Source organism: Odontesthes bonariensis, chromosome 3 (genome assembly GCF_027942865.1).
Source record: "Odontesthes bonariensis isolate fOdoBon6 chromosome 3, fOdoBon6.hap1, whole genome shotgun sequence".
Lineage (NCBI taxonomy): Eukaryota > Metazoa > Chordata > Actinopteri > Atheriniformes > Atherinopsidae > Odontesthes > Odontesthes bonariensis.
Genome location: NC_134508.1, coordinates 27,086,804 through 27,100,469, shown reverse-complemented (window position 1 = coordinate 27,100,469; position 13,666 = coordinate 27,086,804). Strand labels below are relative to the sequence as shown.

Sequence of the window (13,666 nt, the reverse complement as noted above, 5' to 3'; positions counted from 1 at the left end):
TCTATTCAAAAGCTTCTGTGATTCCAAATTGTAAAACAAACAGGAACTATCCATTAGATTCTTCATGAAACAAATCCATCCATTTGTTGCTGCTGACAGGGGAAAAAAAAAAAAAAAAAAAATTGTTGATGCCTGATAAACTCCAACTGCTTGAAAACAGTCTTGTACCGTTTTTCAATTCATCTTCGGAAAAAAAAAATAGGAACTTAGGCGAGCAATTTACGTCGTCATTGTCTGCAGGCCAAAGCGAGTAAGGGATCTAATCAGGAGATGCAAAGTGCAGCAGTCTAATTGCATAATTAGCTAAACCAGTGACTCAGAGACTTCAGCCTCACCCTACCCCCACCCCACCCCACTCTCCTCTGCCCCATCCAGAAATAGGGAGTCAAGCCTCGAGCTCTTTACTGTACAGCTGCTCAAGCAGAATAGTTCTAACATGTTATGTGCAACAGCAAAAAAATGTGAACGTTCCAGAAATATCTCAAAAACACAGCTTTAACGAGACTGTGCAGTTGTCATCTAGACACTATTTAAACGGTGGTTTCTGTGGTGATGATACCTCAAAATGGCAGGCATAGCCCCATCTAAAATGTAGAAGACTGTTATACTGCAAAACAGCAAGCCTGGACTTATCAAACTGTACCCAAAGGCAATTGGAATAAGCAGGTGCACCGTGATTTTGACTTTGTGCGACTTTAACAGTGACACATCTCTCTTCACACACTGCAACAGCAACCGAGCCTGATTCTTTTATGGCTCATCTCTGTTTGGCTGTATGGTGGTTGAAAAAGCCACTTGAGTTGCCATTTAATTTGGATGACCCCTGACTTCTTTGTGCTGGTTCTGCATGCTTTGCTAACCATAACTGCTGTCTGGCAGTGGAATAAGAGGCAGTTTCCCAGCAATTGGACATGCAGTCTACCAGAAGAGAACTCGCTTTGCATTTCCTGCCTGTGTAAATGAGAGAGGCACAGATAGCACCTCTAGTTCTTCCTGTTTTAAGTGCCAAAGTGAGAGATGAGAGCGTCAACTTGACTGTCGATGAGGATCTCTGAGTGACGCAAAGACATTTTGCAAAAATCCTGCAGCAGGGTAGCATTTCACTGACTGACCATCAGAGATTTTACCATTTCCAGTGGTCACGGTAAGTGAGATCGCAAGACAATGGCTTTTCAGATCATGATATTTTTGAATCTCCTCGTCATCACGGTCTGATGGAGGACTTAACCTGGCCTCTGCCGCACCGTGCAACCACAGTCGGTGCATGCAGCAGTCTGACAGCGGCTGCTGCTGAGGATGGAGAGCCTCTGGAGCTGACGTCTGCATGTCGGCTCACATCTGCAGAGGGATCTCTCAGCGTTAAGATGCGATGTTCCGCTGGCTTCGCTGGCTCCTGTGCGCTCAGTGTAAACACATCTCTTAACAACGAGCATGGAGTTAACCTTGGTATGCCGGGCCAATTTGAGACGCTGATATCAGTCCATTATGTCCACGGATTGCAGCGAACTTAGGGCTCACCACTCAGCAAGCTAATCACGGCTAATGCAGTGAGTCTTACTCGCAAACACCCACTCTTTAAATGATATAACACCTCTCCGGGCTGTTCTAGGGTTAGGAACGTTTTAGTTTTGTTCATTTCAATAGCGTTTATAGCCACTTACCGTGATCAACGCTGCGTTGAAATGAAATGGCAGGCATGACAAATTTCCCAGCGCAGTTAAACGAAGCCTAAGCGTTTATAAGTCCAAAGACACGTGCACCGCTTTAACTTAAAGTCCAATGTTCTTACCTTTAGAGAAACCCTTCTCTTCCTTCTCGACTGTGGTGAAGACCTCTCCGGATTTTGTTGCTCTGACACAGCCACCACGCGTTACATCTAAGCCCCGCCCACTCGCCGTGAACGAGCTGCCATTCGTCAGTTAGAACACAACTGCAGCCAAGCCGACGCTTCTAATTCGCCAGGCTACTTGCCAATCTATTCGTATTCTTCTTCCCGCGTTCCGAGCAGCGCTTAGAAATACATTACATTATGCAGACTATATTTAGGTGTCAACAACCGCCTGCGGGCATGTTAAAACGAGTCAGTGACCTCAAGTATTAATAAACCAGAGTAAGAGAAACATATTTGTTACACAAAAATAATTAGTGTAATAAAGCACAATGAAACTAAATCAATTAGTCTAATTTAAAAACCCTGTGTACAAACGTCTTATAGCGAATCTCAGAGACCTTTGACAACGACAAAAGAAGACGGTAATTCATCAGAACAGAAACAGGTGTGTTTACGGGAGGAAATGGTTTATTTCATACTCTGTCCAACCTGCATATATTTGCCTTCTCAGTCATTTCAGAACTTTAGAGCAGGCAGTAGTGCTTGCTGCTTTGCTGCTTGCAGGATTGTAAAGTCAATGCAGCTACAGTCAGTCTTTCATGACAAGTGGAGCCTTGACTTGAGCTGCAACCTCAGCTCCCATGAGTTCCTCTACGATCGTCAGGGCAAACTCGAAACTGGTTCCTGGGCCACGACTGGTGATGTAATGTCCATCTTTCTGTACTCGAGCCTCTGAATATTTATAGTGGTCTAAAAAAAAAAAAAAAAAAGACAAAGTGCAATTCCATAAGGTTAATGACTATGAGAGCCTAAAACTACAAACTAGGAGCCACACATTAGACATCAGGGTACTGCGAGCGCCTACACTCAGATTATCCATCAACATTTCCATTGACCCAGTTCCAGTGTGTTCTGTCAAATTCCTGCAACCACTTTCACCTCTGAGTGGTGTGCTCTGTTACTGCAGAGTGGCATCATTTTCTAAAGGCAAAGAAGGAGCTAGTACAGCACCATCTGCTGCCTTTCGCAAACAATTACAACAGCACAAACTGTACGTGTAGTCTACTTTCTTTACCTCCTGCCATCATCTTCTCCTTCGTGCCGGGATGCGAGGTGACTGTGCTGCCGTAGCCGATGCCGTGTGCCAGAAGAGCAGTAGGACCTGCAGAGGGGCAAAGCTGTTTAAGGTTCGTTTAACAGCTTCCTGTTGTGAAGTGACATTGACAAACATGATTTGTTGCTTGTGTCAGTCCCGGTTGTCATCTTTATGGAGTTGTCAAGGGTAAAATAAGACAGAAAGCTGCATACTGGAATCCCTGCATTCATGTTCAGCACAAACAAAAAAAAAATACACAATTTGAAGCACTTTACATTATGAATTTCAGTTGATAATAAATGAATGACTCATGTATAAAATATTTGATAACACGGTGTCCTAAAGATGTCCTCATTGTGTCTAAGAATACACTCGGACAGTGTACGGTTTCAGTTTCTCTCCAAAGACTCTGCACCACGTTGGAAAGGGAGGAAAAAAAAAAAAAAAAAAGGAGAGGCTGAGGACACCGACTGCTGCTGCATTAACTTTGGTAATGTCCTAGCACTGCAGTGAGCTCATCCAAAAACTGTTAATAAATAGAAAGTTATTGATCATGGTCCTTTGGCTGGCTTCCCGTGCAGTCTAAAGATTACACTTTCCCCCGGCAGAGCAGCAGACTGCCGGTTAAAGCCAAGCTACTCCAGTTACGAGTCCCCACCCAGAGGACGCCAGTGTGGGAGAGTCGAGCAGCGAGGCAGCTGCAGAGAGGAGGGCAAAGATGACCACTTTTCTATCATCCGAGGAATGAGAGACACATTTGAAATACAATTTTCAGTACTGAAGTTTTTTTTTTTCTTTTTCAATTAACCTTATTCATGTCACGATAATAAATTCCATGTTACGGCAGAATAATAAGTCTTGCTACGAGTCCTCGTGTTGGCAGGTTCATTAAAGTGTATATTCCTGTGAGGATTGCAGTCATTTCTAGGACAGTCTTCAATCCAATTTGCTGCAATGGTCCCCTGCCCCTATTCAGAGTGTCCTTCCTGTGTCCTTTCTCTGCTTTCTCTGCTCATCAGATAAAATCTCAGTGGTTTTTGGATTCCGCAGGGACACAATAAAACAACCTTTCACTTAATATGCCAAAGGTGTTGACAACTGAATTCACTGTTACAAATTAAGTATGGAATTTATTCATGTTTATATGAAATGCGGTTGTATCCAGTTACCAAAATACCAGAAAGTGGTCTGAATCGACAGCCATGCACAGCGAGTCCAGGGTTGCTTTCTCAGTACGTTTTGGGTCATCGTCCATCTGCCCAGTAAAGAGCTGTCTAATCAACCCTTCAGTATTAGGCTGAATATGAGCAGACAGTATTTCCCTGTACACTTTACGATTCACTGGACTGCTTCCATCACATCTCCGCAGAACACAAGTGATCCAGGGCCACTGGAAGCCATGCATGCTAATGCCATCATACTGTCTCCATGTGTTATACAGATGATGTTTCTTTTGATCATGAGCCATTTGAAGTCCGCCATACTTCTTCGTTCTGGCATTACTGTGCAGTTTGATCTAAATGTAATCTGTCCAGAGAACGCAGTTCCACAACGCGTCTGCCTTTTTAAGATATTTTATCGTCAGGCTTTCATTTTCTTTGCACCTTGCAGTGAACCCTTTCGTTTTGCTCCTTTAAAGTCTCCTCTGATGGTAAACTTGGATAACGATATTTCAGCCTCCTGGAGATTGCTCTTTACTTGGTATTCTTTACAGTTTTTTTTTGGTCCACCAAGTAAACACATACTCTTGAATGTAGAATCGCAGTTCAAAGCCAAGACGACCAGCCCTTTCACATGACAATTGTGCTTTGTACACTTTTCTTAGATACGTATTGTATTTCTAAAATAAGTTATCTGTAAAAAAAAATTTAAAAAAAATCAGTTATTAAGAGCTGGAGTGTAACAGGTGATCAACAGAGTCGAGGAAGCTGAAAGATTCTTAAGATTCTTGGAGAAAATGTTTCTAATCTGCTGCAGTGCCCATAGTTTTCACTCAGAGTTTTTTTTCAGAGTGTAAGAACACTGTCTTCTTCCTCACAATCTACCGCTCTAAGCCAACAGGCTTACATTCTTTTTGCTAGAAGTCTCCAACTCACGGGGCTGCCGACCAGTCCCACAGACTCAGATACAAAATTAGAGAAGGCTTTCTAAAGAAAACCAAAACCGCCTTTGTATTCAACTGCTGTAGGTCTCCGTTTTGTTTTTTTTACAACCGAAACATATTTGTCACACCGATGTGACCAGGAAAACCAAACAGTGTTCAGACTGGCAAACCTTGACAACAGGAGTTAAAGTTTTTCCTTAAAGAGCAAAAGTTTAAACAAAATTTGTGAGTTTTTAGTCCGAGTCAGACTGTTGCGCTTAAGCTCACCTGATGGATATTTATTAAACAGCTTCCTCCATTCAGCTCTATTTGCACACACTGAAAGATTAAGCTTAAACTTTTCAGGAGTTAGTAAGTAACAAGGGCTAGGCAATTTCAGCAACAGTTACCAAATGCTAATGTCGCCTCAACGCTTTACCTGTTTAACTACAAAAAAAAAAAAAAAAAAAAAATGTCCCATAACTGATTATCAAACAGCTTGTGAGTCAAATTACTTTTCAACTCTTACGGAAAAAAAAAAAAAAAAAAAAGGGATCTAAATAATGAAGAGTTGTGCTGTAACACCTAAACTGTTCCTCCATTTTGGATGTAAATACCCTAAAATTAAAGCTGCGTCAACCCGTGTTTTGATTTACGTAGCCTTGACTAGAATATGCTCTTAAAAAGATGTGCGCAGAAATATTTGGACCGTCTACATAATCATATTCTAATCAAAAACATGATGGTCGCCTTAAAGGTCACAACGCATTCAAGCTTTTTAGCCCATAGAGAGACACCACAGTTAGAGGTTGGCGGTGTAGAATCAAGACTGGTCTGTTTTCACAAACTGTACCTGCACAGATGGCTGCAATCAGGCCTTTTCTGCCATCTTGATCCTTTAACACCTCCTTCACAGCAGGAGACTGCGAGAGAGAGTGGAAACCAGATGCAGTGAGTCATTTGCAGGTCATGCGATTCCACTGTGTATATGCTGACTGTACGATGATAACACAAACAAACTGGCCAACTCATCCATCCCACACAGCTTCTCTGCAAAAATATCACATCTCAGCACAAACACTGGTTTATTAAACTAAATAATTTCATTTCTATTATGCATGCTCTCCACAGGACGACTTTAGTATTGAATTTCATAATGATTTTAACGCAAAGAAAATTCTAATAGAATTACGCTCTCTTTAGCACACCTCAAGTGTCGTGGGATAAAGAATAAATATATGAAACAACTACATGAATGTTTACACATTCTCGTATTGCCGATATGATCGTTTACGTTCGAGTTCCTCCCTGCTTCATTCAGGCAAACCCACAACAGAGACAGAGAGGGCAACAACACGTGTGCACACTGGGCAGTTCATGTTATTTCATATTTAGTCCAAGTAGCACAATGTGGTTGTGTGACACGTACTCGCTGTGAACGGAAGCAGTTCAAAATGCATTCCTATCCATTAATGGGACTGCATAAAGGTCAGACTTGAGCTGTGTTGCAAGAAACAAACGTTAAAACCTGCAAAGACCAAGGGGTGGAAGAACTCATCGAATTTTAAATGCATCAAGATGCACTCGGACAATATTCTGAATCAATTAAAAGATGTCAAAAATTATTTTTTCTATATGTAATTGATAAGGTAACGTTGACGGAACAACAAAAGGAGGAACTTGGAGGAGCAGAGGTGAAGCGCCCGGATAGTCTGTGTAGTGCTATATAAATAAATTTCACTTTACTTCATTTTAAAACTAGAAAACGGAGGCACTTTGGTTTCGATTGAGGTGAAATAAGATATTTGGGGGAAACACAATAAACGTGAGAAATCACATTATACCTTTTTAGCCGGGAAAGAATGAGACACGTGGCTGTGGTTGCGACAAGCTCGGGGGAACCATTGAGCAAATGAGGTCATATTCCATCAGAACTCAGAAAGGGGCAAAGCAAATTACAAACCATCGCAACTTTGATCGTCAAGGATTTGTGTCTGCAGTCTCAGAACCAGGGCTTCTATATCATGTTGCGCACTTTAGAGCCGAGGTAGTCAACACAGAGTCGTATGTCACCGTAACTGCACACTTCACCATGAATGAGCAGCAGGTAGCATCCCATGTGCTCCAAACAAAAGCAACAAATGAGTCATCGCTTTGCACTTTCTTTTTTTACTCATATCAGTGATTCAGAATGAGCTGATGTCTGTGTCAATTCATCACAAGTACGCCCCCCTACAGGCACACTTTTCTTTTCTTGCTGGTTCTTTTTCAATGGTCGGAAATTGCAGAATGTTGGCGAATGTCACCTTCCAGCTAAGTGGCCACATCTCTTCTATCCGTTTTGTCATCGCAGCCCTCTGAACCAAACTGAAGCGTCTCATTCAGACAAGTTCCGCTGACATAAGATGAATGGAAAGAGTGGATGAGAGAAGTGAGGTTTGTATCGTCACTGACATGCTTGGTGTTGGTAAGGTTAAGATTTAGACATGTTACAGTCCCTGGAAATATATTTGTTTAATCAGCTCCTCTACATGAGCAACGGTGTCTCACTTTAATCTGAAATTTACCGTTCAAACTTCAAAGGTTGGGACAAATTGTGTGTTTTGTGCATTTTTATTTTGTGCCTTCTACTGACTTGAAGCACCAACAGCGCACTCCGATGCTACTAAATAATAAACGGGGAAAACAAAAAAAAAAAAACATGCAGAGTAGCTTTTTGTCACTGGAAAAACACGTTTGCATGTGTCAGTATTTCTCACCTCTGCCAGATTCTGGGCCCCTGGCATCCCTCCTGGCAGAAGCACCACATCATATGGTCCCTTGAACACAAAACCAAAAAAAAAGCAGAAGCAGGAAAGCTTTGATATTACGGAACACCTGTCATCTCTAGTGAGCATCAACCAAAATGTAAAGATAAAACACTGAACATCATTATGACACTTAAAGACGAGTTATTAGAGGCTTGCAGGGTCAATCTTAAGATGCGCTTTAAGATCCGTGTCAGCGAGTCGTGGCCCAAGACCGCTTGTTGGTAGATTTTGAGCCCCACCTGTTTGCTGGCTTCCTCTAGACTCGCATCGGGACAGATGACGACGTTTCTGCTGCACTGGACTGGCTCTTTTCCCGTTAGACCTGCAACTGTCACTGCAATCTACAGATATAACAAAAAGAGTATCATCACTGGGGCATGACTAACGCTTATAAGACCGTGTGCAGTCAGCAAAGCAAAGTCTGGACAAACGCTTTGCTGATAGAATAATAAAAGCACGAGGACAAATCTGCTCGTTAGTCGAGTAAATGCTAGCACTCAGTGTAACTTTAGCACACTGCAAAGACCTCGTATTTTTTCCTACACGGCTGCCTTCTGTGATAAATACATCTCCAATGAGGCCCTTTTCCTCACAAAGTCACAATAATAACACTGTCGTGATCCAAGGGCAAACGGTGCGACCAACTTTATTTGAAGCTAGCAGGCTTCGGTGCTAGCTATTAGCATACAACGTCTCATCGAGCCTGCAAACGAATACAAACCCCGGCTCTGCGCATGATGTCCACAGGAATAACAGTTTCCATCTCCTCTGCACCTTTGGACAAGATCACTAACGCTCTCTTTCCTGCCATGGTTGGCTTGCAGTTTAGCTTCAGCAGGTGCAGAGACGAGACAACTTAAGTGCGCAACTCCAGGCACTGACAGGCATGCCTGGCAATGGGGAGGAGGGTTGCCAGATGCGTCGCTCCATCCCCCTTTTATGGAAACAGCGCTTCTTTCACATTTTTACATCACATCCTCAAAAAGCATGTCAATTAAGCTGTCATCTTCCCTCTGCAGTCAACACAGGAATCGCAGCTATTCACCGTTTTTTTCTTCCTTTGTAGCAAATTTGAAGTGTTGAAACAAATTTCAAACATCATCCAAAATCCTGCTGCTCTGACCACTGTCAGCATTATTTGTCTCCTGAACAAATGATAATATACAAACAGCTCCACTCGTTTTTTTTTTAAGAGCACTGGTGCCCCTTCATGGAAAGTAATAAGAGAGCAGTTAACTTAGGGCCCTGAAATAACACTCATGCATCTAAGTTTTATGTGCCTGCACCCTTTGATAACTTAACTTAAGACAGGACTATACTTGGAATACTAATCCTATCCCAGCTGACGTTGGGGGACAGGCAGGGTACATCTTGGACAAGTTTCTCAGGGTTAAGAGAGACAAAAAGACGATCAGTCAAGCTCAACTGAATGTCTCTAAATCAAGCTAATAGTGTTTAGTTACTTTGAAACCATGACAAGCATGAATCTAAAACGGCTGTACCAGTGTGTAAAAAGTTATAATAGAATGCATTGATTTTCAAATCATTGCAACCCTCTCTGTATTTGAAAAATAGGATAAAGTCAGCACAACACCTGCTGACAGTAAAATTAAGAATTGTTTTTGGAAAGACAGGACAAGAAATGCAATGCAATAAAAAGTTACTGGGCATTGGTCAGCAGCATGATGAAGGATAAAAGGAGCATCCCAGACTATGAGATGGGAAGGGGTTCATCTCTCCTGAGACTCTCTGTGAGACTCTGTGTGGGCGAATACGTCAACATTTTGAAAATAAATAGTCTCTCACTTCACAGAATTTGAAGATTTCATCTTCTGTAATATATATAAAGAATTCTGACAAACCTTGAGAAATCTTGGCTCTGAAAACTAATGAAGAATCGCTGTGAATCTGCTTCCTAAAGAATTTGTACTGAAAATCTCTGCAGTGTTTTCAGGAAAACCTCTGAAAATCACAGTCGCCAAACACATTTCGTAGCTGCAAGATACAACTATCATACAAATAAACTGATTCAGAAACACCACCTGCTTCTCGGTTCATTTCAGACAGTCTGAGGTGAAGTGGTAATCCTTCCTGTGGTCTGATTAATTTAAATGAGAAATTCTCTGTGGACATCATGGACGCTGCATTCCTTATCCAGCTTATCCAGCTTATTCAGCACTCACTTCAAAAGCCAGCACCTGTTATGGTATTGTGTGCATAACTGCACATGGCATGAGTGACTCATGCATCTGTGAATGCTCCATTAATGATGAACGTTATATCTGGTCTTTTGTGGCATGCAGAGAACATTTATTTTTCAGTGACAGTGTTGATGCAAGTTGGAAGAGTTTGGATGCTAAACGGCACAAACTGCAGTGCAGCGCTTATAACAACTGAAAAGATTCTAAGTGGAAAATGATCACAGTGGGCTAAAACTTACACATTTTACTCTTTAAAGTCACAGAAGCTGACAGAGTATTTATAGCAGATGTGACATAACGCTCTGTTTTTACTCACATTTTACACAGTTTTAAACCTTTTGGGATACAGGGTCGTAACTTTATAGAATTTAAATGATAACACTACTGTTTCAGCTTTACTGTACTAAACGTGCACAGTAAGAGATGCAACATTAAAATGTTTCAGAATGTGTGTGTGAGCTAAAGTTAAATAATCTGCACTCGTACAAATTAGACATTTAGCAATATGAAAGGGGAACAACTTTTGGTGCTGTTCCTACTCTCTCATAAAACAATGACATTACCATTGTTGGTCAGCGCAGGACTAGAAATAAAAGGTTTTTGTTCCGGGAACAAAAGCTGCAAGCACACATTTAACCAAAGAGCTTGACTATTCTGACTACAAGCAATGCGCTCTTTCCTCCAGTAGGTGGAGGCATTAACATTAAGATTCAGTGGAGAGCTTCGTGTGAAGCTTGAGGAGGATATTTGCCTCTGAGAGTTATTTTCACCACCTTCTTGAATTTAGAGACAAACATGTAACTTTGATTTGGTTCCAAAGGCAAAACCAAACATTTTCTTGATGAAAACATTCATCAGTCTCCAGTTTGCTGAGGCTTTGGCTTATCATATTTTATATGGAGCAATTTTACATGGGCTGTATTCTAAATTGATGTGATTTTGAAAACAGGTCTCCAAGATCACCAGGTTCTTCAAGCTTTGTCTGGTGCAGAGAACTTCTGCACCAGTCATTAGAAAGAGTTTGGAACACATATTTCAGACTTGATGGTTGGGGCTTTAGTGTGCAGGCGTACCCTTAGTTAATGTACCCCCGTACACTCTGCAATGGAGATTCACTGTTATATCTGTGCAACAAACTAGTGCCCAGTGAAATGGAAGATTAGACAAAAGCGTAGGGGGTGCTGGCACCAGGTTGTTTATTGCGTGCCTGTGAGTGAATTCAAAAAGCAGCGGTGATTACCAAAATACGCAGCTGGGGATCAACAGAACCAGACCTGCGATGGCACTCAAGCTAATTTCCATACATTAATTCACTTATGTACATTTGCTAATTCCCTTCGGTGTGTTATCATCAAGTGCATGATTAGACTGGGAAAATGTTTCCAAGTGACTTGTGATGCAGAACTAAGGATGAAACATGGGGAAAAGCTGATCTAACAACTGACAGATAACTTTCTACAAGGGTTTTATCATCTCATATGAAAGTCCAAGTTTGATTAAAATGATTAAAACACCAGAAAATGATTAAGACACCTTGCAGAAGATGGTTGTCCACTTTTCTTTATTTTTGTCATTTGATGGGTTTGCAACTCATTTAAACTCCCAAATTCTCAAAGTCAAATTCTCGTTTTCTCTGCTCAGATTGTGATTTAAAAAAAAAAAACAATTCCAATCTGACACATTTATTATGATATCCAATTTTTTTTTTTTTTGTCGCATTCACCCTCCTACTACCACTGTATATTGACCATAACCTGTTAGTCTATGGCTGAATAGAGTTTCCAGCTAAAGCCAAAAACAGCAGTGCCCACCAGCTGTATCAGATTTTTTTTTATTGATTTAGCAACATATCTAATTCTTAGAATTTAACTCTTGTGTAAGAATAAAAGGAATTTTGGAAAGGGCAGAGAAACAAAAGATTTACACACTTTTCTTTTATTTCCAGTTGGCAGTATAGTAAGCACACATAAACTACATGGTCTTACAGTCTATTTGGAAATTGGTCTGACATGGTAGCAAATTATTATCATGAGCGTGCAGAGCATGTGAGTATTGTATGTTTTTTATGTTTAGAAATACGAATAGCCTGTGGAGTATAAGTGTCTTCATCAATGGATTCCTTGGCATGTTATTATTTCTCCTGCGCTCTCCCTCATGCCTGCATCATGAGGCCTGTCTCTGCTCTACTTTATCTGGGCCCTCACAGAGGTCTGCTCAAAAACCTGAAGGGCTTCTGGAATCAAATCTCAGGGGGGACAAGAATATGGAAACATTTTTTTATTTTTTATATTAGACGGGCACAGAGCAAAAAGAAAATCCTCACACTGAAATGGGGGAATTCCACAAATTACTGTTTGTCACAAAGTAATCCTGTTACTATTGCAAAGAATTATGAAATGGTGTAAACATAGAAATAAACTGCTAATACGGCTGTAGCTTACAAGCACGGGCTCTGCTCATTTGAGATATATGATGTCGAACCCTGTTTCAGAGCCCCAGCAATTCAAAGTGGTTATACATTGAAATTTGCTTCTACAGGGAGAGAATAACAAATTCAGATGTTTTTCTTTATTTACTCTCTGCAATACTTAATTTCAGATCCTTTTGGTCGTTACACTTTTCGAACCAGTTTCCCCTCTTAGGGATCTAATGGCAGCATTCAGGGTTTGCATTTCTGCAGTCAGAAAATTGATGAATATTTAGGAGCAGTTTATCTTCCCATCTGTGCACAGGCTTTATCTTGTGTCTGTTTCACACACTGTAAGCCACCGAGTGCATGGAATGAGTGACAAGCATATAATCTTGATTGCATCTTGATGCTATTACCTTATGCTGCCAAGCGCTCAGGTGACAGCTGGGAGACAGTGAGGAGATCTGGGGGAAAAGGTGACATTGAATTTTATGCACCTGTGCCAGCAGTCCGCTGCAGCACTCAGACACAAGATGGCGCCAGTTGAGTGAGGTCCAACTGTGAGAGGGTATTTTCAGCAGCAGAATCAGAAGGAAAAATGACACAGTTGTTGTGTTTGTATTGTGAATCTTCTTCGAATCTTCAGAAGTTTTTAGATGTATAATCTACTGCTAACCAAACATAAACGACTAAATACATACGTTTGTGTGTACAGTGTGTCTCAACGTTCATTAAACAATTTGTGTTAAATGCTTTAGAATATCCAAAATGAGATTCTTGCAAATCCAGTCCATGACAAATTGTTTTCAACCGCAGAGGCTGTATTATAAATTAAGGCAGTACATTAATGTGTTGTTTAGCTTACTGAGTATGTGTAACAACATGGACCAGAATTGCCTCACAGTCATTTCTGGTTGCAATAATCTGCCTCCCCTCAAATTATGCCCCCCACCCAAGGAGGAAGAGGAGGAGGAGGTATATATTTGAGCATTCTCCTTTTTCTTTCTTCTCCCTCTCTGTCTCACAGAGTATCAGTTTGTTTTGCTCTCAGCTTGCCTCTATTAGATGTCTTAATGCTGTACAGTGTGGCCTATCTTCAAACAGGAGCGCTGATGATAGTGGCCCTGCAGCGGTGCTTCCCCCCAGCCTCAGCCCCGGCCTGCTCCTCTGCACAGAGGGCAATAAAGACACAAGGAGGATTAGTGTTGTGTGCCTAACAAAGTGGTTGCCAGAGA

At 41.3% G+C, this 13,666-nt stretch overlaps 2 protein-coding genes across 4 annotated transcripts in view; both read right to left on the bottom strand.

Moving 5' to 3' along the window:
- The window catches only part of kcnab2a (potassium voltage-gated channel subfamily A regulatory beta subunit 2a), an 89,396-nt gene extending 87,523 nt beyond the window's left edge, over positions 1-1,873 (bottom strand). For 2 of the 3 annotated variants that reach the window (XM_075461356.1, XM_075461360.1), the window contains exon 1: positions 1,790-1,873. The gene's annotated coding sequence lies outside the window, so the exon portion shown is untranslated. Of the gene's footprint in view, positions 1-1,661; positions 1,742-1,789 lie in introns of those variants that run through there. The other variant, XM_075461358.1, reaches the window with a different exon arrangement.
- Positions 1,874-2,281: 408 nt separating this feature from the next.
- park7 (parkinson protein 7) lies at positions 2,282-8,737 on the bottom strand. Its single transcript, XM_075461352.1, has 6 exons — positions 8,542-8,737; positions 8,060-8,161; positions 7,770-7,829; positions 5,864-5,933; positions 2,907-2,993; positions 2,282-2,581 (listed from the first exon to the last, which is right to left on the bottom strand). The coding sequence occupies exons 1-6, from the start codon at positions 8,629-8,631 to the stop codon at positions 2,421-2,423; spliced, it is 570 nt and encodes a 189-aa protein (XP_075317467.1). The 5' UTR covers positions 8,632-8,737; the 3' UTR covers positions 2,282-2,420.
- Positions 8,738-13,666: the final 4,929 nt, after the last annotated feature.

Excerpts from the sequence above, each read along its gene's own strand:
- park7 (XM_075461352.1), bottom strand. The coding sequence starts at position 8,631 with ATGGCAGGAAAGAGAGCGTTAGTGATCTTGTCCAAAGGTGCAGAGGAG. Across the intron at positions 8,162-8,541 it reads ACATCATGCGCAGAGCCGGG|ATTGCAGTGACAGTTGCAGG; the intron begins GTTTGTATTCGT and ends TTATATCTGTAG. Across the intron at positions 5,934-7,769 it reads GGGCCCAGAATCTGGCAGAG|TCTCCTGCTGTGAAGGAGGT; the intron begins GTGAGAAATACT and ends TCTCTCTCGCAG.